Genomic DNA, 22576 nt, shown 5'->3' on the forward strand with positions numbered 1-22576 from the left:
AAGGGAGCAATTAGGAAAATACATGGCAATTAGAAAGATAGAATGATGTATTTTTCATGACTGAGGTGACAATTGTATGTTAGGTCATTATATACTGAATATAAGGAAATTAATTGGGGTCCTCTAAAATGCAAAAGACCCAAAGATTAACTTGATAAATGATTTCCATTAGAAAAATTCCACTTGCTTTGTTGAATCCATCTTGTCTCCTGAGGTTTCTTAGTGTCCCAGTGTCCTTCATCTGTGCTTTACAGCGTCGTTTGATAACCTTCCCAATCCCCAGGTTTCAAAAAGGGTAGGACTCATACAAATCTAGAATACCTATCTGTATACAAGTACAGTAGCAGGATTTTACCAGCTAGCTAGCCTAGTTTACCAGCTAGCTCTCTAGTTTGTGGATATGTTAACTTTGCTTTTTCACTCTGGATTTTGGTTGATACTTGGGATTTATTATTGACGTTGAACATGAGGCTTTTGGCGACATGGTTTCATGAAGGCATTGCATATTAAGACCATCAATTTGAGTCTGTGGCCAAGATCTTAGGATGTTAGTTTCCACTTAGCAATGAGGATGACCATCAAGAATGAAATAAACAGGGCAGAAGGGAAGGCTGCTTCAGGGGACAGTTCTTGCTATTGAAAGTTGCAGAAAGAGGTGTTTCCAATCCTCCAGTTGGTTGCTTTCATCATTTCATGTTCACCACACAGCTAGCAGAGAAAACTGCACCTGAGTTTTACAAAAATACACACGCTTTGATGTCTTCTTTTAGAGCATTCTACTACATTACAACACTGAGTTCATACTTCTCTGGCTTGTCCTCAGATTGTTCTGCCTCGAAATCTGATTTCGGATTCTGATGGTGAATTTCAATGAGCAAAACGTAGATGAGACCTCCAAGGACAGCACCAACGCAAGGGCCCACTACAGGAATCCACCAGAAGTGATTTCCGACTCTGAAATCAAACGAGAAATTAGTGACACATTTCTTGGCCTTCCTTTTCCTTAAGCAGAAGCTTAGTGTAATATCATCACTGTCGCATGGGAATGAACCCTAGATTTTCTAGGACCCCCGATTTCAGATGATCTACTCCATTGATACCTGTGAGACATTAGGTTCCGTTTACTTTCCTTTTTGAAAATGTGTGTCCTATGTCAATGGTCAAGACAGGTCCTGCACTCAGGTCAGCTGTTTGGGAATTGCCTTTCCCTCAGCCTGGAAGGCCTGGGCTTGTGAACGGAGATGTTCAGAACTTGGGAATATTTCTGGACATGATTAGTCTATGCACACAAACAGAATAAGTGATCAAGGAATGCTTGTCCATGAATGAATGATTTTTTTAAAAAAATCCAAGGTGGATATATTAATTTCTTATTTATTTGAAATTTATGGATTTTTTTTAAGGTCACAGCTCTGATTGGGTTTTTGTGCCATGATTCACTGTCCTTCAAAAATCTTCAGTATTAGCACTTTCAATTAAAGGTATAGTTCTAGGGAAAAGCAGATGGCTTTTGGAAAGAGATCATTGAACTAACTGTACAAAAGTTCACAAGTACATGGAAGTGAATAAAACATACAGTGTTCAAAATAAAACTGTCTCATTCCTTACAAAGATTTTGTTCTTTTTATTGGAAAGTCAGATTTACAGAGAGAAGGAGAGACAGAGAAAGATCTTCTGTGTGCTGGTTCACTCCCCAACTGGCCCCAATGGCCAGAAATGAGCCAATTCGAAGTCAGGAGCCAGGGGCTCTCACACAGGTGCAGGGTCCCAAAGCCTGCTCCGTCCTCCACTGCTTTCCCAGGCCACAAGCAGGGAGCTGGATGAGAAGTGGAGCTGCCAGGATATGGGCTGGTGCCCATACAGGATCCCAGTGCATGCAAGGCAAGGACTTTAGCCACTAGGTTACTGCGTTGGGCCCTACCATCTTTTTAAAACATGGGAATGATAAACGCAAAAATTCAGGATACTTCTCGAGGAGACAGGCAGATCAGAGGAACACATATTGTAAGGACTTGGTACCAGTTGCATTCTACAAGAATACTTTCCTCACCTTTTCATTATATCCTGGATCACTACACAATACTCCGAAGTATTTTTTTGTTTGTTTGTTTACAGTGAATTTTGATTAGAAAGGATAATAAAGTTGCAGAAAGCAAGAGCCCTGTCTCGGTCTCCACGTGACCTAGTTCTAATCTCGGGATTGTCTAGAACTCTCCGAGCTCCAGTTGCGCTCTGCTCAGGTTCCCTTCCACCTGCAGCATCCCAGTGCTGCTGGAGTCTCTCATCAATGCAGGCTTAAAGGAAGGGCAGTGAGATGGAGCAGAGCAGCCACCAGATGGCGCTCTTACAGCATGGGAAAGAGGATACTCTGGCCACTCAGCGCCACTCCCCACCCCCTCAGTTATGTCAGAATTTCCTTAGGAGGGAGGTACGGGAGGGTAACTGCTTCTTTCATCTGATTTTAAAGAACTGGGAGCTTTCTCTGGAGGTAGATTACTCTGTATGATGCTTCGTTTCCTTTCAAAGGGAAAGAAACTCTACCATCCAAAGCACATGCCAGGGAACGTGGCCGACATGCCCTCATGCCAGGGACTGAGTTCTCTTCCTTCTAAAAGGCCAAACAGATAAGTTGTGCCAGACTCACTGGTCCTAAGTGGAGGAGCTCAGCTGTGTTCACCTGCAATGGGCAGTGGGACGTGACCGTGTGACAATCTGAGTTGGAAGATGCCAGGAACTTGGTAACTAGCCTAGTGGCTAAAGTCCTTGCCTTGAATGCCCCGGGATCCCATATGGGCGCCGGTTCTAATCCCAGCTGATCCACTTCCCATCCAGCTCCCTGACTGTGGCCTGGGAAAGCAGTCGAGGACGGCCCAAAGCCTTGGGATCCTGCACCCACGTGGGAGACCCTTCCTGGTTCCTGGCTTTGGATCAGCGCAGCATCAGCCGTTGCGGTCACTTGGGCAGTGAATCATCAGATGGAAGATCTTCCTCTCTGTCTCTCCTCCTCTTTGTATATCTGACTTTGTAATAAAAATAAATAAATCTTTTTTAAAAATTTAGACATTTATTACTATGGGTCAACTATTTTAGAAAAACAATTATACTTTACAGATCCTCAATCTATTAAATCATAGGCATGACCGGTGAGGACGCTGCTGGAAAACATGGCCCTAGTCAGAGACAGTGCAGGAGTGTCCCAGAGTTTGTTGGCTCTTGCTCTTGGCACATGTTTGGGTTCCCCAACCTCTCCCCCTACTGGCTGTGCAGCAGCAAATGAGGACTGGGAACAAGACAGTCTTGATAATGTTGGAGATCTCAGCTGCTGGTCCAACCTATGACATCCCCCTTGGAAGTAGAATTCTGAGGCATGGGACAAGGTAAGGAGACCTTGCAGGGCTGTGCTCCTGCAATTATTTATTTATTCATTTATTTATTGCAAAACCTTTTGACTGAGGATTAACAGCCACTCAGCTTTTTACTAATGGATGCTCCTCTTTTTCAGTCCAGCTCGATAGTGATGCCAGATTCATTTTGTTAAATTGACACTCTAATGATGCCTCAAATCCTTTGCTATTCCATGTAAATTACAGAATAGAGACTAGAAAAACCCAGTCCTCTCTGTGTACCCTTTCTAGACTAGATGCCTTACTATTTTAAAATTTTCTTTTGACTACAGGTCCTGCCTGCGTCAGGCATCATTTCTGTTGCCTGTTGAAGCATGCCTAACTAAATGCTACAAAATTCTTCCACTTCCGCCCTTGTAATTCCTACCTTTGGAACTATAACTCTTCCCTTAACTCCTGGAGTTAATTAGTGAACTCCCCTTAATGGTGCTTGACACCTTCAACCTCTGCCTTCCAGTCTTAAGTAGAATATAAACAAAGTTACAGGTTTAACACACACCCTTGAATAAGACACCAAATAGCTTCATGACTGAGCTAACCAATATTCGGAGGAAAAGACACATGACATGCTCGTGAGAGACTTGGAGATCAGAGGCTGACATTAAGAGAATTCTGGAACTCTCAGGCAAGTTCTCTACCTGCTTGTTTGCTGAGGCACAGTGCTTTTTCAGAGCCTTGAATGAATCGTCAAAGAAGACCAAGGTGAGAGGAGAAATGTGATCTCCAAATGTGTAGATTTGGAAGGTGGGATTAAAAGAAACTCATGGGCTAATTGTGGGCCTCTGGCATGAGGAGATGTTTAGGCGTGCGTCTTTGATGCTCCGTTGGAACAGTACAAGGGAGCCTTTCTAACTACAAATCTTCATGTTTTCGTTGTGACTACTCAGGAATAATTTTCCAACCACAATAGTATGAACATTTTGGGCTGAATGATTATGTTATAAGGCGGCCTGTCCCATCTTTTCTTAGCATCTCTAGCCTCCACTCATTAGACACCAGTGGCAATCCTATCTCTACTCAATTGTGACAGTCAAAAATGTCTCCAGGCATTGTCAAAGCTCTCTGGAGGAAAAGTGCCTGCCTCCGGCTCAGAATCTCTGCGCTGGGAAACTCATTACACTGTCAGTTTCTTGACTTTCAGGAAATCACTTGATTTTCTTTGGATCTTTCAATACCTAGGCATTGTCTGACATAAAGAATGTATTCATTCTCTTATTCATATTTTTATGGATTCTTTCTATGGCCCAGGCCCTGTCATGAGAGACAGACGTATCAGGAAGCAACTGCGTAGGTTCTCTGGGTATGTGTGTGCTGGAGGTGCTGAAGGGGGGTCACCAATTTGAAAGCTTACTTTTCAGACTGGTGCAAGGCAACCCAAGCTTTCTTTTAAATAAAATCATGACATGCACTATGTGTCTAGTTCAGCATATATATAAGTTCTAGTGTTTTGGGTTCTTAAACACTAAACTAGGATTTTGTTCACACATGGTCTTCTTCCCCCTTTCCAGTATTCCAGGCCTGTTCCCTGAAGAAACAAAATGATTCATTCCCACAGAGAGCTGCCGTGAGGAGATGGGGTTACAGTTTGTGGGAAGACAGGGAGAAAAGCCTAATCGGCGAAGCCGGTCCTGGGAGATGAGTCCTAGCAGCAGGTGGATTTCCTCAACATGGTATGCAATGGAACCATGGAGGTTTGCCAGTTTTCAGGCACTGGCTCCATGTTATGTCTGTGTTGCTAGGACATTGCTGCTCAGCTCTCAGGACCTAACTCAGCTTTCACTGTTTCAGTTATGTCTTTTATTACTTCCTTGGCTGATTACTCATTCCCTGCATCTGTGTTCTCTCAGTACGTACAGGATTTACACAACACTTAGAACTTTCAAATTCAGGTGCCTAGCACTGGAACCACAGCCTGGAGAGTGTTCCATACAGATCTCTTGAGATCATTCATGATGCCCTGCAATACTGTTACATATTCTAGTCCTAAATTCGTTGAAAAGTGAGCCTAAATTTATGTAACAAAAAGGTAGACACAAAACCACAGATTAAGACCTGGCACAATAGCTTAGTGGCTAAATCCTCGCCTTGTATCTGCCCTGCATCCCGATCCCAAAAGGGTGCCAGTTTTTGTCCTAGCTGATCCACTTCCCATCCAGCTCCCTGCTTGTGGTCTGGGAAGGCAGTGGAGGACAACACAAAACCTTGGGACCCTGCATCCACATAGGATACCCAGAAGAAGCTCCTGGTTCTTGGCTTTGGATCGGCTTAACCTCGGCCATTGCAAAGTAAACAATTTACTTTGGGAATGAACTATTGGACAGAAGATCTTTCTCTCTGCTTTTCCTTCTCTCTGTAAATCTGCTTTTGCAATGAAAATAAATCTTCAAAACAAATTAGTAGATTATTATTGCCATAACACATGGGACATGCATAGATCTACTGAATTTATTATCTAGAACCTATCTTTCTGTTTGTCCCCCCAACCTTCTTAGAAATATCTTGCCACAAAGCCCTAGAGAAATGTTCCCCTATGGAGAACCACAAGGAGTACTTACCTTCCCATCACAGCTCTCTCTTATCTCCCAGTGCAAACCCAGCCCACTCTGATAACGTGCAGCATAAATCACTGTCTCTCCTTTTCCACCTTTAACACTTAGGAGGGGGCCCATCATGATAATGTAGTGGATAAAGTCCTCACCTTCAACGTGCCAGGATCCCATATGGGCACCGGTTCGTATCCTGGCAGCTCCACTTCCCATCCAGCTCCCTGCTTGTGGCCTGGGAAAGCAGTCGAGGATGGCCCAAAGCCTTGGGACCCTGCACCCACACAGGAGACCCAGAGGAAGCTCCTGGCTCCTGGCTTCAGACTGGCTCAGCTAAAGCTGTTGCGGCCACTTGCGGAGTGAACCATTGGATGGAAGATCTTCCTCTCTGCCTCTCCTCCTCTCTGTATCTGCCTTTCCAATAAAACAAATAAATCTTAAAAACAAACAAACAAACAAAAACACTTACGTGAAGACTTCAAATCCCCATCCGGCTAAAGCGGTGAAAAGTCTGGGACTCAGGTCTCGAGCTGGATTCATGGCACAGCCACTGTTCAGTCCCAAAGAGCCACCGAGGAGGATGATCAGGAGGCCCACAGCAATGGGCTCCAGGCCTCTAGGCACCCCCATGTTTTTGGAGTCAAAAATAGCAAACACAGCTATGAGGAGGAACATGGTAGAAAGTACCTGGAAAGAGAGGAGATGGACAAGAGGAAATGGGCAATCTTGTAGCCTACTCACTTCCCACCTCAACTGTCACCCCTTCATATTAAAAATAAGCGTGGTAATAGCATTCACTAAGTGAGCATATGGCTCTCATTTTCACAGTAATCCAAGAGACCAATCCAATGTTCATTTACAGATTAGTCACCTGGCCAAGGTCACATGCTTAGCAACTGGCAGTCAGGTTTGGATCTAGAAAAATCCGGTGCTGGATAAGGTTATTTGAACACACAAAATTTTGCTAAGCTTTTACCTAGCTAACTAAAAAGGTCAGCTGTAGACTGGGAAAAAAAAAATAATGAAGAGCTTATGGAAATAGGCAGTGAAAGACGTTAGGCAAAAGAAATGAACAGCAAATTCATTTTTAAAACCACGGGAAGAACTCATTTGCAATGAAAGAAATAAATAGGACCAAAGGAAGAAAGGAAGGAAAGGATGCCAGTTCTTAAAGCTTTGCTTGTAGAACAAAGCATCTCTCATTCCTTTGAAAGTTAGCAGTAATTCAACAAGACACATTTTAAAATAGAAGCATTTTCAGACAATTTGAAGCTAGTGGATACGTCATCGTTATATCCTACAAGTAATCTAAATCATGGAGAAAACTGAAAAAAGCAAATATGTTCATTTAAACATTATTTATAGTGCTGAAAGACTGGAAGCCTTCTAAGTATACATGAATAAGGAAAGACCTAACTGTGAGAGGTTCAGTGTCCTCAGTAAATACATCTAAAACTTGGGGCTGGCACAATAGCTCAACTGGCTAACCTCTGCCTTGCATTCTGTGTGGGTGCCAGTTTGTGTCCTAGCTGCTCCACTTCCCATTCAGCTCCGTGCTTGTGGCCTGGGAAAGCAGTCAAGGATGGCCAAAAGCCTTGGGATCCTACACCTGTTTGGGAGACCTGGAAGAAGCTCCTGACTCCTGGCTTTGGATAGACTCAGCTCCAGGTGTTGCAGCTACTTGGGGTGTAATTCAATGAATGGACAAGAGATCTTTCTCTCTGTGTCACTCCTCTCTGTAAAATTGTCTTTCTAAAACAAACAAACAACAACAAAAAAAACCCTGAAACTTGGATTGCTCCACAGAATCTGGAATTTTAAGCATCAGTAGGACTCTGCATATGGAAAATTCTATACCTGCCTATAGGTGACAGGTAACAGTCAATGTGCACTAGAAATACTGCATAAATATCCTTCAGGCTACATGTGAAACAGCAACACATGTTGTGTTTAGACTTGGACCCCTCTCCCAAGATATTTCATGATGTAAGTGCAAATATTCCATAATCTGAAAGAATCTGGTCTGAACCACTTGTGGTTCCAAATATTTCAGGTAAGGAATATTCCATCTGTATGATGGAGCATTGTTTCATTGTCGGCTAGATAACCATTAAAAGGTATAAATATAAAAGCTATCTACTAGCATTGAAAATGCTTACGTAATTAAATGAAAATACTCTGTTTTTATTTAAAAGAAAAATTGTAAGAGATATGCAAAAATGAGAACAAGTATTCTGAAATGGTGATGCTGCTGTTTCCCTTAATTTTTTTTCCTATTTTTCACTGAAGACATTACATGGCACGTAATTCATGTGTTTTATCTTACGAAAGCTTCATAATAACCCCAGGAGGTGAATCCTATGCTTCTTGGCCTGTGGATGAGAAAACTTGAGCAAAAAGAGGCCCTAGGGCATACTGCGGAAGAATCGGGGTAGGAACCAAGCACCTGTTCAAACTGCTTTCAAAATGACAATATTACAAAAAATTATCTTCAAAGACATATGTTTTCCCAAGAGCTTTCTTTTCTGAAAAGCCTGTCCTGCCACTCTTGGGCACAGCAGAAGCGCATGGGTCTGTCTTCCATGCTGTTGACTTCCTGCCTATCATTGCTCTTGTCACCTACAGCAGGATGATATGTTTGTCAGATGGAACATCCAACCCTGAGTGCTTTGAAAGCATGGAGCTATATCTGGCCCAGTAGGTTCCCAATAAATATTTATTAGCTGAATGAATGGTTATTAATTAAACTATGGAATGCACTTGAATGATATTTAGGTCTTTAGTAATCTTGAGATGAAATAATTTGCAATCATGAGTTCTATTAGGTATCTACTGATAATCGACTTTTTAAGAACGCACCCCAAAGCCTAAGGTGCTTCTGCACACAGTTGAGACATCAGGGTTTTCTAGTACTTATTTATTTCACTCTAATGGTCCCTGGCCTAAGATCCATGAGTCCAAAGAAACTGAGGCCTCACAGCAAGCTGGGATCAGAGCAATTCTTTTAATTTAGGGACTTAGCCACAATTCTTGGGTCTTTCCAACCCACATTTACTTATTGGTCCCTCAAGCTCCAGACACAAGGCTGAACACACTTGATCACTGCATGACTTGTTGACCAAACTGGAAAGGGAAGACTATCAAGAAAAGAGGGCATAGTTTCTCATCCATCCATTGTGTGGAAGTAATCAAAGTTGGCAAACTGGATGATTCACTTTGTACAATATCTGCTCTAACCTGCACCACTGCTTAAGTCCCAACAACAGAAGAATTCTCTTCCTCCCTTTTTTCTTCCTTCCTCCCTTCCTTCTTTCCTTGCTACCTTCCTTCTTTCTTCCTCTGTACTGATCAAAGTGACCAGCAGCCTTCTTGAGTCAGTAGAAGAAGTAGGAGTAGAAGTAGGGAAAGTCTATTGGGTGTGCTTGCCATACACAGACCAGAAAAACTTTTGCAATTGATAATATCACAGATGCTTGAGCACACCACCTTGTTGAAATGTTAATAAGATATAGAAACCTCTAACTCTCTTGAGTACATATAAACCCATGTACATTTTAAGACAGAGATCTGTGATCCACCGGGCTGAACAGCCACACTTCATATTTCTTGAATTGACAGAGATCTTTCTTGTGGACTCCACAAGAGACAAAAATGGTGAAATCAATGCCATTTCCCTGCAGAGCGGCTGAAATGTCCAGTTATCCACTCTTCTGGACCTTCAATGATGTGAAAACACATATGTATTCAAGAGAAGGCAGAAAATCCTTCTACATGTTAAAGGATCTACTTGTTAAAGAATCAACTTGTTAAAAGTCAAGAAAACTTTCCAGTGACCTCTGACTTAGAAAATACAGTCTCTCCTTCCTAATAAACCCATTAACATGCCAACGCACTTTCCTTCTTAGATCATGATGTGCCACCCAAGTTAGGTCTTTGTTGAATCTACACTTACTTGGTCTGCAAACGCATTTGTCAGAGACAGATATGAAGCAGGGTATGTTGCAAAAATATGTGCTGTTGCATTTTCTCCCACGATGAGCAACTTTCCACCAGCAAAAGACACAAACGCATCTATGGAAAACAAATCTCTGAACATCAGTGTTTTCTGACAAGGGCTGAGGGAAGACTAAAGCAAATATTGTGCAAGTTAACCACAGTAAAACTCAAGCAATCATATTGAGCTTGACCTAGCACTATCCTTTCCCAGTGTGGTAGTTTTAGAGATGGTTCCTAGGAGTCCAACGATGGTGAGGTAGTGCTCAAAAGCCCTTGGCTAGTCAGGTGAATTATAACAGACTCGAAACAAATCTTCAGAACCATCCTGGCAACCAAAGTTTTATATGGGGCAATTCAGAATGCTCAAGATCAATTTAATGCCTGGGTGGCACTTCCTCTAACAGGAAGAATCCATGATTCTTAGAAGGGTCTCTGTAGGCTGTAATAAGCACTCTAGAATTGGAGGGTATCACAGCATAGAGATGATACATCTAGACGCAGGAAGATGGCAGCCACCAACATAATTACATCCACGCCCCGCCCTCCCCTCCACCCCACCACCCATTCCAGGCTTTTCCTGCCAGGGCAGCTGGGTCTCTAACCTCATGGGTTGATTCTGATTTTTCCTTTATCCTCCTAGACTCTAATTCTCAGAGAGGCACTGTGCAGGGAGACACCCCTTTCTACAACTTGTTTCTCCCAGGGTTGCTTTATAAATTCTAATTCCCAAGGTCTTTTTGACAACCATCAATCATGCATTGAATTAGACAGAAGGAGTCTCTTGGGAACGATCTTGGGAGTCAATTTTATTAAATGTGCTCACGTTCCAGGGGAAGACACTGAGCCCAAATGAGATAATTCATTTAATTCACACAGATGGACTCAATATTTCTTGTTACAATAGAGGTAAAATGTGGGTCTTGGATCACTATTATTGTGCTTTTCCTGAGGACAGTTACAGAACTAGAAGCTCTGACTGTCTGAGAAAAGGAGAGTTGTGGTGGTTCCCCATCCAGCCTTTTTTTTTTTTCTCCACTGTGCCTCTTTCTTCAGAGATTTTCCAGGATTCTGACTGGTGAAACCTTTGGCCACCAGTTAACAATTCCTTTCTTAATCAAACTAGAAAAAGCAGTAGAGAAACAATGGATCTAATACTTGTCCTTGTGTGTTCACACTGCAGTGCTGTCATGGCCACCACTTCCCATCTGACGCCTATTTAAGATGTCGCCATTTTCATTACAAGACTTTACGGCCTCTCATGATGCTGAACTTCTTGTCAATTCTAAAATTCTTCCTCTTACCACTTTGATGTCATCTCTTTCTAAACTTGATGTTGCCTCTTCCTAACTTTTGGACTCAGGGCCCCTACTCACCATAGTAAACACCAAAGAGGGTTGCAGCCCCTACAAATGCTCCTAAGAACTGGGCTCCCACATAAAATGGAAACTTGGACCATTTCATCCGTCCAAAGACACACATGGCAAGGGACACAGCCGGGTTGATGTGGCCACCTACAAGGAATAAAAGGCGATATCAGAAGGCGGTGCAGAAAGCATCTCCAGCTGGGGTGTTTGTAACAGCAACATTTACTGACCACTTGCCAAATGCTATCACTTGCTGGGGTATTCTCATATGTGTTGAATCCCCTTAAGAGCCCAGTGAGATGGGAGCAACAACATCTAGCAGGTGAAGAAGCTAAGACACATAAGTTACCACTCTTGGGGCCACTTGGCTATGAATAGTAGAACCAGCACTGAATTCCAGGTTTACCTAAACTCTAGATCTATGTAGTATGTCATGCCATTTCCAGACATTTCCACCTTACCTAGAGTCTTCTTTGCCTTAGTGGCCAGAAAAACTAAATAATTTGAAAAATCATCTTTACACATTTTGGCTCACTTACAGGGAAAGAGGGTATTCATTTATTGCAGACATGCTGTGTGGTGAGAAATTAGGAATTTTCTTTTTTTAAAGATTGGAAAGTCAGATTTACAGAGACAAGGAGAAAGAGAGAGATCTTTCATCTACTGGTTCACTACCCAAGTGGACACAATGGCCAGAGCTGATCTGATTCGAAATCTGGAGCCAAGATCTTCTTCTGGGTCTCCCACGTGGGTACAGAGTCCCAAGGCTTTGAGCCATCCTCTACTGCATTCCCAGGCCACAAGCAGGGAGTTGGATGTGAAGAGGAGCAGCTGGGACATGAACCGGCACCTATATGAGATCCTGGCACTTTGAGGTACAGAATTAGCCAATTGAGCCTTCATGTGAGGTCCAATCAGAGTCATTCTCAAGGATACCACACTGAAACATGCAGTCTCAAGTTGTGCATATTTTTGTAAACAGAAGGTAGATAAGACAATGATGGAGCTTGCTGCTGTATTATAGTAGGCTAAGCCTCCTCTTGCAGTGCTGGCATCCCTTAGGGATACCACTTCATGTCCCAGCTGCTCAACTTCTAAACCAGCTCCCCTAGGAAAGCAACAGAGAATGACCCAAGTTCTTTGGGACCCTACACCCATGTGGTAGACCTGGATGAAGCTCCTGGCTCAGCTCTGGTCATTGCACCCATTTGGGGAGTGAACCAATGGATGGAAGAACTCTCTTTCTGCCTTTCCTTCTCTCTGTCACTCTGCTTTCAAAGTAAAATTTTTTAAAAAGCGGATGGTGGCCATAAGGATCCTGTACTCGCTGACCCCCCACAGTTTTTTCAGAAGCTTTCCTCCTATGAAGAAAACTGGGCTCTTTCTGAGTTTCCAAATACAAGTAGGCTTGGAGAGAATCACAAGGGTCTTGTCTTAGCCTTTCTCTGCTACTTAGGACTAGTAGAAGCAAGAAAATGCCAACATTTCAGAGTACAGATGAATCTTTAACATTGCATTTTGCTTTGAAGTCTAAGAATGCCAGTCTGGGGATTGACTGGAGAACTGATTACTAGGAAGGCTGAAAACAGGAACTTGGAGGCGGGCACGAAAGGTAGCGGGAGGTTTCTAGGGCCAACACTGTTCCTCTTCTTCCAGAGGCTGGTTGGAGGGCAGCTACCACCCAACCAGGCTACACATACACTGTGGACAGAACGATACCTAAGCAATCACCTCCAATCAAAATCACTCACTTTGGTGACTCCATCAGCAAAGAGCCTTGTTTTACAAGCTCCTTTTCCAAACAAAAATCTCCCACAGTCAAGGTAATACGCTTCTTTAAAGATGTATTAATTTTTTTTTAATTGGAAACCCAGAATTACAGAGAGGAGAGACAAAGAAGGATCTCCTATCTGCTGGTTCACTCCCCAAGCAGCTGCAACAACTGGAGTCAAGCTGATCTAAAGCCAGGAGCCAGGAACTTCTTCCAGAACTTCCATGTGGGCACGGGGTCCCGAGGTCTTTGGTCATCCTCTACTGCTTTCCCAGGCCACAAACAGGGAGAGGGATGGGAGGTGGACCAGCTGGGATATGAACCGGTACCTGTATGGAATCTCGGTGCATGCAAGGCAAGGACTTTAACCACTAGGCCATTGTGCCAGGCCCAAGTTAATACTTTTGTAACTCCTCACTAATCTGTGAAGTTAGAACCATTATTTATGGTACAGTGAAAGTGAGTACTACGTATTTGAAGTATGAATGGTGAAGAAATAAAAGCCCTATTCAGATAACTCACACTGTAGAAATCCACAGTGAGAGAAGTTGTATGGAGGCTGAAGAGGATATGTCTTGGAGCATATTTTTTGAAACAAGGAGGGCAACTCAATGGTCAACCTTAGGTTGCCACAAGGTTGTAGCAGTGTGGTGGGAAGAGCATGAGTCCTAGAGCCATCGAATGCTGCACTCAGATATCAGTTCTATCAAAGTCATTATGATGATCAGATTGTTCAGAATGTTTTCCATGGAGCTGGACCCCATATGTGCATGATGAATGCCTACAGGATTCTACTGGTCTAATTCCCTCTTTCCCTCCACATTAGTCATGTAGAAGAGATAAACTCTTATTTTACTTACCATTAAGCATGCTTACTTTTGCTTTGTCAGTGAATTTATTACACTTATATACTGCTACATCAAAAACAACTGCTGTTAAACACTTTGTGAGAGATGCTATATAATTAAGGCATTGTGAGTTCTGATTGACTAGATTTGATTGTCACATTTACAAGAGAGCCGGACATTGTAACTCCTTTTACAGTAAGGGGATGATTCATATTTTAAAAGTCAAATGTTGGACCCAGCACAGTAGCCTAGTGGCTAAAGTCCTCACCTTGCATGCCCCGGGATCCCATATGGGATTTGTCTAGTTTTACTCTTATTGCCCGTGCTATGGGGATCTTATCTTATCCATGATGTCATCATCTTATCCATGATGTCATCATTTATAGCAGTGTCATCAAGTGTTTCCGTATGTTTCACTTCTTGCAATTTTGTAGTTTCAGGTCTTCAGTTTGAGTCTTTGACCCATCTTGAGTTGAAAGGTAGGGACCTATGGTAAGGAGGAAGCTTGGATCCCAACCACGAAGACTTCCAGATCTTCAACACAAACTACTAATACGAGCAACAAGGACTATACCCCAACTGCCAAGGAGGCCACAGGGAATTGGATGCCCTCGGAGGCTGAGTACTCTGAGGTCACCCACCCCCAACCGGAGCTTCCGCAGGGGATGGAAGAAGTCCAAACACTACCGCGCAGAAACCAACCTCATCGGAAAGACAACCAGAAGCCCTGAGCTGTCAGCAGACACAGAAGAAGAATTAATGTCCTTCGGGACCAGGGAGGAGAGCTTTCTCTGGTCCGAGCCTGGCTCCACCTCTGGACCCCCACCCTCCCTCGCAGTGACCATCGGGATCGCTTCGAAAACCCCTCACAGCAAACAATCATACAAACTAAAAAAAAAAAAAAAAACCCTAAAATAAATAGACAAACAACAGAAAGTAGAGCTTGAAATCTGACAAGAAAGAGCTGGCGTGGATTGGCTCATGCCTTGCTGGGTGGGACACAAAGATTAGTCACTTCTCACCATGGTGTTGAGGATTTTCCTGCACACCCCTCCCCCCCCAAAAAAAAATGTTCTGCACATTAAATGTCGACAAATATCTTGTTAGAGTTACAAGCCAGTCTAGATTATCCCAAAATCTGACAAGATCAACAAAATTATACTTCAACACAACAAATGGCTAAATACTAAAATGAAATAGACATGAGACAGCTGAATGGTACCCTATAGCCTTTTCAAGGTATATAGCAGCCGGTCCGGTCCTGTATATAAACTAAAATTGAGATGTCAATGAGTTAATCATAGGTTGTGGTTAGGACTTGTTTTTTGTTATTTTGTTCTTTGATTTTTTTTTTTTAACATACTGGTTACTCAAAACCATGTCAATTCCATAATATTGCAAATTGCTGTTGATGTTATATTGGGACTCTTAATTGACTGTGATGATATTATACCAGCTCTGACTTCGGACCAGAAATGGTCTCCCCAAGAAACTGTTCAACCCATCTGGACAATAAGTAGCTGGACTCCATGCTTAATATATGTTTGCAAGGAAAGAATCTTGATTGAATTTGAACTGTAATGCTGCATCAAGGTGGAGGAATCCACCAGGGGGGAGGGGAGGGGGAGGGGGAGGGGGATTCCCAAAGCCTATGAAACTGTCACATAATGCTAAATATTAATTAAAAATAAATAAAAAAAAAGAAAGGTAGGGACCTAGCCTCATCTCCTACATATATACATCCAGTTTTGCCAGCACTAGAGACTGTCATTTCTCCAATGTATGTCCTAGGCACTTGAGTGAAAAGTCACTTGGTTGTATGTATGTGGAGTAACTTCTAGGCTCTGTGTTTTGTTCCACTGACTCATGTGTTACTTTTATGCCAGTACTACTCTGTTCCAACTATGATATTTTTATACTATTCTTTGAAATTTGAAACTGTAGTGCTTCCAGCTTGACCATTGTAGGTGACTATCCCAGAAAGTCACTCTTCAACACTCCAGGGGTGTCACTTGTTACCTACCAAGTCAGCCAGGTTAGCCAAGGGTTGTTGTGCACAAAGACCCTACTTGTGCAGCCTCTCACACAGGACGCCATTGGGCATGCTGTGTCAGAATGGGGAACATGTGCTTTGCTGTCACATAGACCTGTATCCAACCTCTGCTTGGGCTCCTGACCAGTAGGCAATACTCCCAGTGGTCTAGGCATGCCTTCCCTTCTGGGGTTTTTGCTTCCTCTGTAGAATGGAGACTGTCACACCAACCTCAGAGTGCGATCCTAAAGCAGAAAGGTGATCAAGCACACCCAGCACCCAGCTTGGTGCCTGGAATGCAATATTGCTAGAATGCTTTCATCCCTTACCACCAGCAGGCTTGCCCAGTGTTCAGAGTCCAGCCTGGCCACTCAAACCCAGAGCACATTCAGTAACCAGCTCAATTCTGAAGTCCCCATGGTCATAGACCCATTAAATATCAACATTTGTGATATTTCCTGCCACAGCTTGAGTGGCTTCTGAACAGCTCCGTTGTCAAGAAGAATTCAGCCAAGACCTTCTAGATGAGATATGCATTTCTATGAAAGCACCATCCATTTTTCAACAGACTTGGACCCTCATTGACAACTGTGCATAAACGTCCAGACAACCTTTATTTGCTATAGTGGCTTTTGTGGATATTTCGGAAATGGTGCAGTAGGGCATCACACTGATTGCAAAAGGGACCAGACATAAGGATGAATCAGTCATCAGTTCTCACCCATCTCTGTCTCCTGCTAACTGTTGCCCTTCCATAAGTAATTGATCTTAAACTATCCCCCCAAAAGATGAGCTCTTAAAGATCATTGAGATCTAAATAAGTTCAAATATCCGAAGCACCCAGAATTGCACCAGCATCCTGGAAAGTGGTTGAATTAACAGTAGCTATGGTTATTTCTACTGCTTACCGGAAACACCTCCAGTCACGTAAATGGCCATTACAACTGACATGGCAAATCCGACATTGAGAGTGACAATTCCTCCAAAATGTCCTCGACTCAGTACAACCTGGGCAACAGAGCCACAACCAAGAACCTGGAATTAGAGAAAAACTCAGTAAATAGGTGGGGATGATCGCTGTCGAAAGCAGTGGAAACAAATAACATGCACTTTTAGCTAGCAATGCAAGGGCAACAAAGTGGTGGATCTGAGGCTGCATCCAATCTGGCTTACAGATGAGTTTTTCTTGGCCTGCATAATGTTAAAAACTTTGACTATAAATAAACCAGGAAATATCATACAATGGTTCTAGGGTTCAGATTCCAATTGGTTCGTTTCATTCATTTAAGTAAATTTCCTGGGCCCTGTAAATGTGGGGGTTTGAGAGCCTTGACAGTGGGTCTCCTGCAAGCTTTGATAGAAGATTGCAGGAGAGTGCAATCGGAATTCAGAAAGGATAGGAAAAAATATATTATGAAGTGGCCCATCACGCTAGGCTAGTGGTTAAAGTCCTCGCCTTGTATGTACCAGGATCCCATATGGGTACTGGTTCATGTCCTGGCTACTCCACTTTCCATCTGACTCCTTGTTTGTGGTCTGGGAAGCAGTCAAGGAGAGCCCAAAGCCTTGGGAAACCAGAAAGAAGCTCCGGATTTGACTCTAACTGTTGCAGCCACTTGGAGAGTGAACCAGTGGATGGAAGGTCTTTGTTTTTGCTTGTCTCCGTAAATCTTACTTTCCAATAAAAAATAAACAAATCTTAAGAGTATATTATGGAGCATACATTTAGTGTGCTATTCAAACCTAAAATACAATGAGGGATATCTGTATGTACAAAGTGAAAAGATTCCCAAGCTATATTATCAGAAATTTTAAACAGATGTAGTGCCATGTTAAAACACACTGCAAAGCATTAAAGTAAATCATATGTATTTGTTTTGTATTCCTGAACTCCAGCCATGAATATACAACACATACATGTGCAGCTGAACCTCATGGGAGATAACTGAATAACTGGAACAGATATTGGAAGAAAAATTTATCGCTTCTTGGCCTTTTGACTAAGATCAAGTGTGGAAGAAAAATTTAAATTGCATAATTCTCTACCTTTTTGACATGTTTTTAAATTATTTTTAAAAAATGGTTCCTATATATTCATTGAAAGAACAGTTAAAATTTGCAATCACAGGGTGTTAAAAATATTTAGCTTAAGAGAGTTCTTGGAAAAGATGGAACAATTTCATGCAAGCTTGAAAAATAGTAGGAAAATGATAAGCAAAAGACCACCAACTGTCATCAGGGTGTGGTTTAGAATACTGGAGTGCATTTGAGCTACAAACTCCTAATAAGGCTCAATTTCTAAATTAGAAACCTTGAGATTAATGGCAATAATAGCTATTAAATATCAAAATAATATACCAATAATTTCCCTTTATTGCAAAATACCTTATTATATAGAACTCGCACTTCTTTTTCTTGACTATGAATAACTGAAAGCGCAGAAATAGAGGACTACTATAATTTGGCTCAGTATGAACCAATATATTTAAGGACAGGACAACAGCTCATTAAGAGAAGCTTCAGAAACATATTTTAGGAAAAAGAGATGAACAACATGAAGGGTTCTTATTGGGAAGATCATCATCAGTGGTGATGAAGAGTCTAAAACTGAGAAGTGAATGGTTTTGCATGGACAATTTCCTGATAGTGATGGATTGAATCTTAATAGCTTCCCTGGGGCTCTTGGTGAGATCCTTCAGAGAAGCAGAATTTACAAACAAGAATTATTTAATACATACAGAATGTTTTCAGTTTCCTGCTCCCCACAGGCAGAGAAACGATGATAGATGATCTCTTAAGATCCCTTCTAGTCCCCACTTCCTGGATATACTAGATATAATCCTGCTGGGCAGTAGGGGAAAGTAGGAGACCTTGACCTCCTGAGTACCTCCTATGCCCATGGCTGTCATTGACTTCTTTCCGTCTTGGCTTTGGATACTACACACATTTCCTCTTCCCTTTCTGAAATTCCCTAATCCATTCTCAAGTTTATCAGCTACACCTAGATTTATCTTTTTTTTTCCTTTTTCTAGAACCCACATCTATTACAACTGTCAGAATTAAAAGCCACATTGGTCTTTCTTTTTAGTTTAAGTCAATCAAATGCTGTGAGCAGGACTTCCAAGCTAACTGGCATTTTAGTAGAATGAGGTTGTGAGCATGCGGTTCCTGTGAAAAATAAACAATCCTTGCAGCTAAAATGACCTGATAAACAGAACCACTCTAAGTGAGGCCATCCCTGAGCAGTTACGCACTCCAAAGCAACACCTTCTTTTTCCTTATGGCTCAGATGTGTGCACACCTGTGCTAGTCTACAGAGGCCGTGAAAGCGTTAAATGGATCTCAGGAGGTTTCTACCCTGTCCAATGTCACTGTGATTAACACTTTCCAATCCAACCTTGGGGGTTGAGATTGCTTTCCTATGGGGAATAATCTATGCTGGGGACCGCCAGGAATGAACAGGACGAGAGAGGAACTGGGTGGGAACTGAGTTGCCTTAGCCAGAGTGGTTCCTCAGAGGACTTATACCCAGATTCACACCATCAGGTCTTCCTGTGCTAAGTTTATTTATTTTTGTGTGAAGAGCAATGAGGAAGACAGTGGGCAGTGTTTTGCAGAACATCTCTGCTCCATTTGTATTCAGATGAACTGATGGTTCATTTACAGGTACAGGCACTGGCGTAATTTGAAAGCTCATGCATTCATTCATCTTGTGAATGGTATTGGCTGCTACTAATGCCTTAACTTCTCCACATGACCTGGTGCCTTCCTAAATGGTTGCTGGATTCTGAGGATGGTAGCACATGAGAGCATTTTTTTTTTTTTAAATTGAGTTAAAAAGAAAAATTGAGTTAGAACATGAAATTAGGCTCAGCTCTGGCTGTTGCAGCCATTTGCAGAGTGAACCAGTGGATGAAGATCTGTTTCTCTGTCACTCCTTCTCTCTAAATAAATAAATCTTGGGCCTAGTGTGGTCGCATAGAAGCTAAAGTCCTCGCCTTGAATGCACCAGGATCCCATATGGGCGCGGGTTCTAATCCCAGCAGCCCCATTTCCCATCCTGCTCCCTGATTGTGGTCTGGGAAAGCAGTTGAGGACAGCCCAAAGCTTTGGGATCCTGCACCCGCATGGGAGACCCAGAAGAAGCTCCTGGCTCCTGTCTTTGGATAGGCTCAGCACCAGCCGTTGCAGTCACTTGGGGAGTGAATCATTGGATGGAAGATCTTCTCTGTCTCCTCTGTGTGTATCTGACTTTGCAATAAAAATAAATCTTTTTAAAAATTAATAAATCTTACAAAAAACAGAAAAGATAAGATTCTGGAGCAGGTGTCGTGGCATATTAAGTTTCTTTCTGTACTGCCAGCATTCCATAGGTGTGCTGGTTCAAGTCCTGGTGGCTCAACTCCTGGGAACTCAGCGGAGGATATCCCCAGTGTTTGGGCTCCTGTTTTTAAAAAGGAGAATTTTAGCACCCTGGTCTAATAATATAAAGAAATTAAAAAGAAATTTAAAAAGGTTTTTGGATACAGAAAAATTTTGAAATTTAAGCTTATGTCTGTTATTATAGACATTTCAACTATTTGAAGTTGGCTTTTATTCATAGATTTCAAACCATTTTTGTAGCAAAGTAAAATAAAATTTTAGTTTCCCACCAACATTTTGAAGTAACCTTAGATTCAGAACCTGTTTCTGCAATCCTTGTACTACCTAACATTTTGTTCCTCTGAACTGAACAGCTGAACAACGGAGATGATATCTGGTATGGATCTTCCTAAAACACATTAAACAATACTGGCCTGGCATGGTACCCAGTGCCTAAAGTTCTAGCCTTGCAGACACCCTAATTTCATATGGATGCTTGTTCGTATCCCGGCAGCTCCACTTCCCACCCAACTCCCTGCTTGTGGCCTGGGAAAGCAATCTATCACAGCCCAAACCTTGGGCTTTGGCTTTTCAGTAAAAATAAAGTCTTTTAAAAAAAGGAAAAGAAAAGCAGATTTACAGAGAGAAGGAGACACAGAAATATCTTCTGACCATTGGTTCACTCCCCAAGTGGCTTCAACAGCCAAAGCTGAGATGATCCGAAGCCAGTAAGTAGCCAGGAGTGTCTTTTGGGTCTCCCATGTGGGTGCAGAGTCCCAAGGCTTTGGGCCATCCTCCACTGCTTTTCTAGACCACAAGAAGGAGCTGGACTGGAAGTGGAACAGCCAGTTCTTGAACCCAGCCCCACATGGGATCATGGTGCATGCAAGCAAGGATTTAGCCACTAAGCTATCATGCCAGGCCCAGTTTTCCTAATTTTATAAGCAAATGTTCTCAATAATTCATTATCTTTGTTTCTGTAACAATTTATATGGCATTGTCAGATCCTATGTTTTTTCCAGGTGGTTGTATAAATGCATATCTTATTTTGTTTTATTAATCCTTGCAGGCTTACTTCATAAGATTATTTCATAAAGGTATAAATGAGATAACATTAATTTAAGAGGCTATTAAAACAAGAGTCAACAAGTGCAGGATATTATTATTTTCAGGATAAACTCAGGAGGAAAACTCTAGCTCTTGGTGAGTGAGTTAATAACAAGCGGCCCATGCACTTATGCACAAACTCATTTCCTAGCAATAAAAACATCACTGAAAATACATCTATGCAGACATTATAAATAGTTGCTATTTCATTGCTAGTCATAAGATCAGACTTTGTGGGGAGAAAGGAAGTGGGCAAGCTGTTTTGCCTCATTTGTGATTTCTCTCCAAAGTTAGGTCATTTCATACCTGGAAGGATTTTAGTGTCGGGTAGAAAAGTAATGAGAAGAGGATGAATGTCATTTTTATTATCAGGTTCCATGCATGGCAGAAGAAAAAGAATTTTGATGGAAAGGGAAGACATTTGAAAAACTGCACTGGCATGGGATTCATCACTGTGCAAGGTGACCTTCTATCCTACCATCATTGCTGACCACCCAGATCATAACTGTGAAATCTTCTGGTACTCCTTCTCCTTTTGTCTCCTTTAGTCAACCAGGGACAAGCTTCCTGATGTTTTGTGGAGGCTTCTTCTATAACTTCAAACCTTCTCCTTCATCTTTAACCTCCCTACCCAGGGACATAGCAGATGAAATATCATATATGAATCACCTCTCCATTGCCCAAGAAATTCCAGAATGAATTATTCAATTATTCAGGGCAGAGATGCAGGCAAGCCTCTTAGTTTCTGAAGGGAGGATCTGTGATTACCTTTAAAGGAAGGTCATCTTTGAGAAAAACTTGCCCAAGCTGGAAGTCAGTGATTCAAGGACCCAATCCCTTTTCTCAGGGACAGTCGCTATTCCTATGAGCATTTTTCCTTTTCATAACTGCAGAGAGGAACAGGCGACGACAACCAGTCAGCCCAGAACTCTACACGCCTTGGCCTGCCAGCCTGTCATGCAATTGAGTATGCAAAAGTCTCACATCAGGGGTAGACATGGGGCCTGGCACCTAAGCTGCACTTTGGATGCCCACATCCCATGTCAGAGCAGCCTGACTGGCAGCAGATCAGGAACTTGAGTTCCTACCGCTCTTGTCAGGGACCAGAATTGAGTCCTCTGCTCCTGGGCTTGGCCCAGCCCACTTCAG

At 42.4% G+C, this 22576-nt stretch overlaps 1 protein-coding gene across 1 annotated transcript in view; it reads right to left on the bottom strand.

Annotated features, from left to right (window-relative positions):
- Window positions 1–437: 437 nt before the first annotated feature.
- The window catches only part of AQP9 (aquaporin 9), a 34884-nt gene continuing 12745 nt past the window's right edge, over window positions 438–22576 (bottom strand). Inside the window, exons 3-7 of the mRNA XM_004578045.3 lie at window positions 16867–16993; window positions 11317–11454; window positions 9900–10018; window positions 6417–6634; window positions 438–954 (exon numbers count right to left, since the gene is read on the bottom strand). Coding sequence (XP_004578102.1) covers window positions 780–954; window positions 6417–6634; window positions 9900–10018; window positions 11317–11454; window positions 16867–16993 — 777 coding nt within the window. The 3' untranslated portion in view covers window positions 438–779. The remainder of the gene's footprint in view (window positions 955–6416; window positions 6635–9899; window positions 10019–11316; window positions 11455–16866; window positions 16994–22576) is intronic.

The sequence above is a fragment of the Ochotona princeps genome, chromosome 6 (assembly GCF_030435755.1).
Source record: "Ochotona princeps isolate mOchPri1 chromosome 6, mOchPri1.hap1, whole genome shotgun sequence".
NCBI lineage: Eukaryota > Metazoa > Chordata > Mammalia > Lagomorpha > Ochotonidae > Ochotona > Ochotona princeps.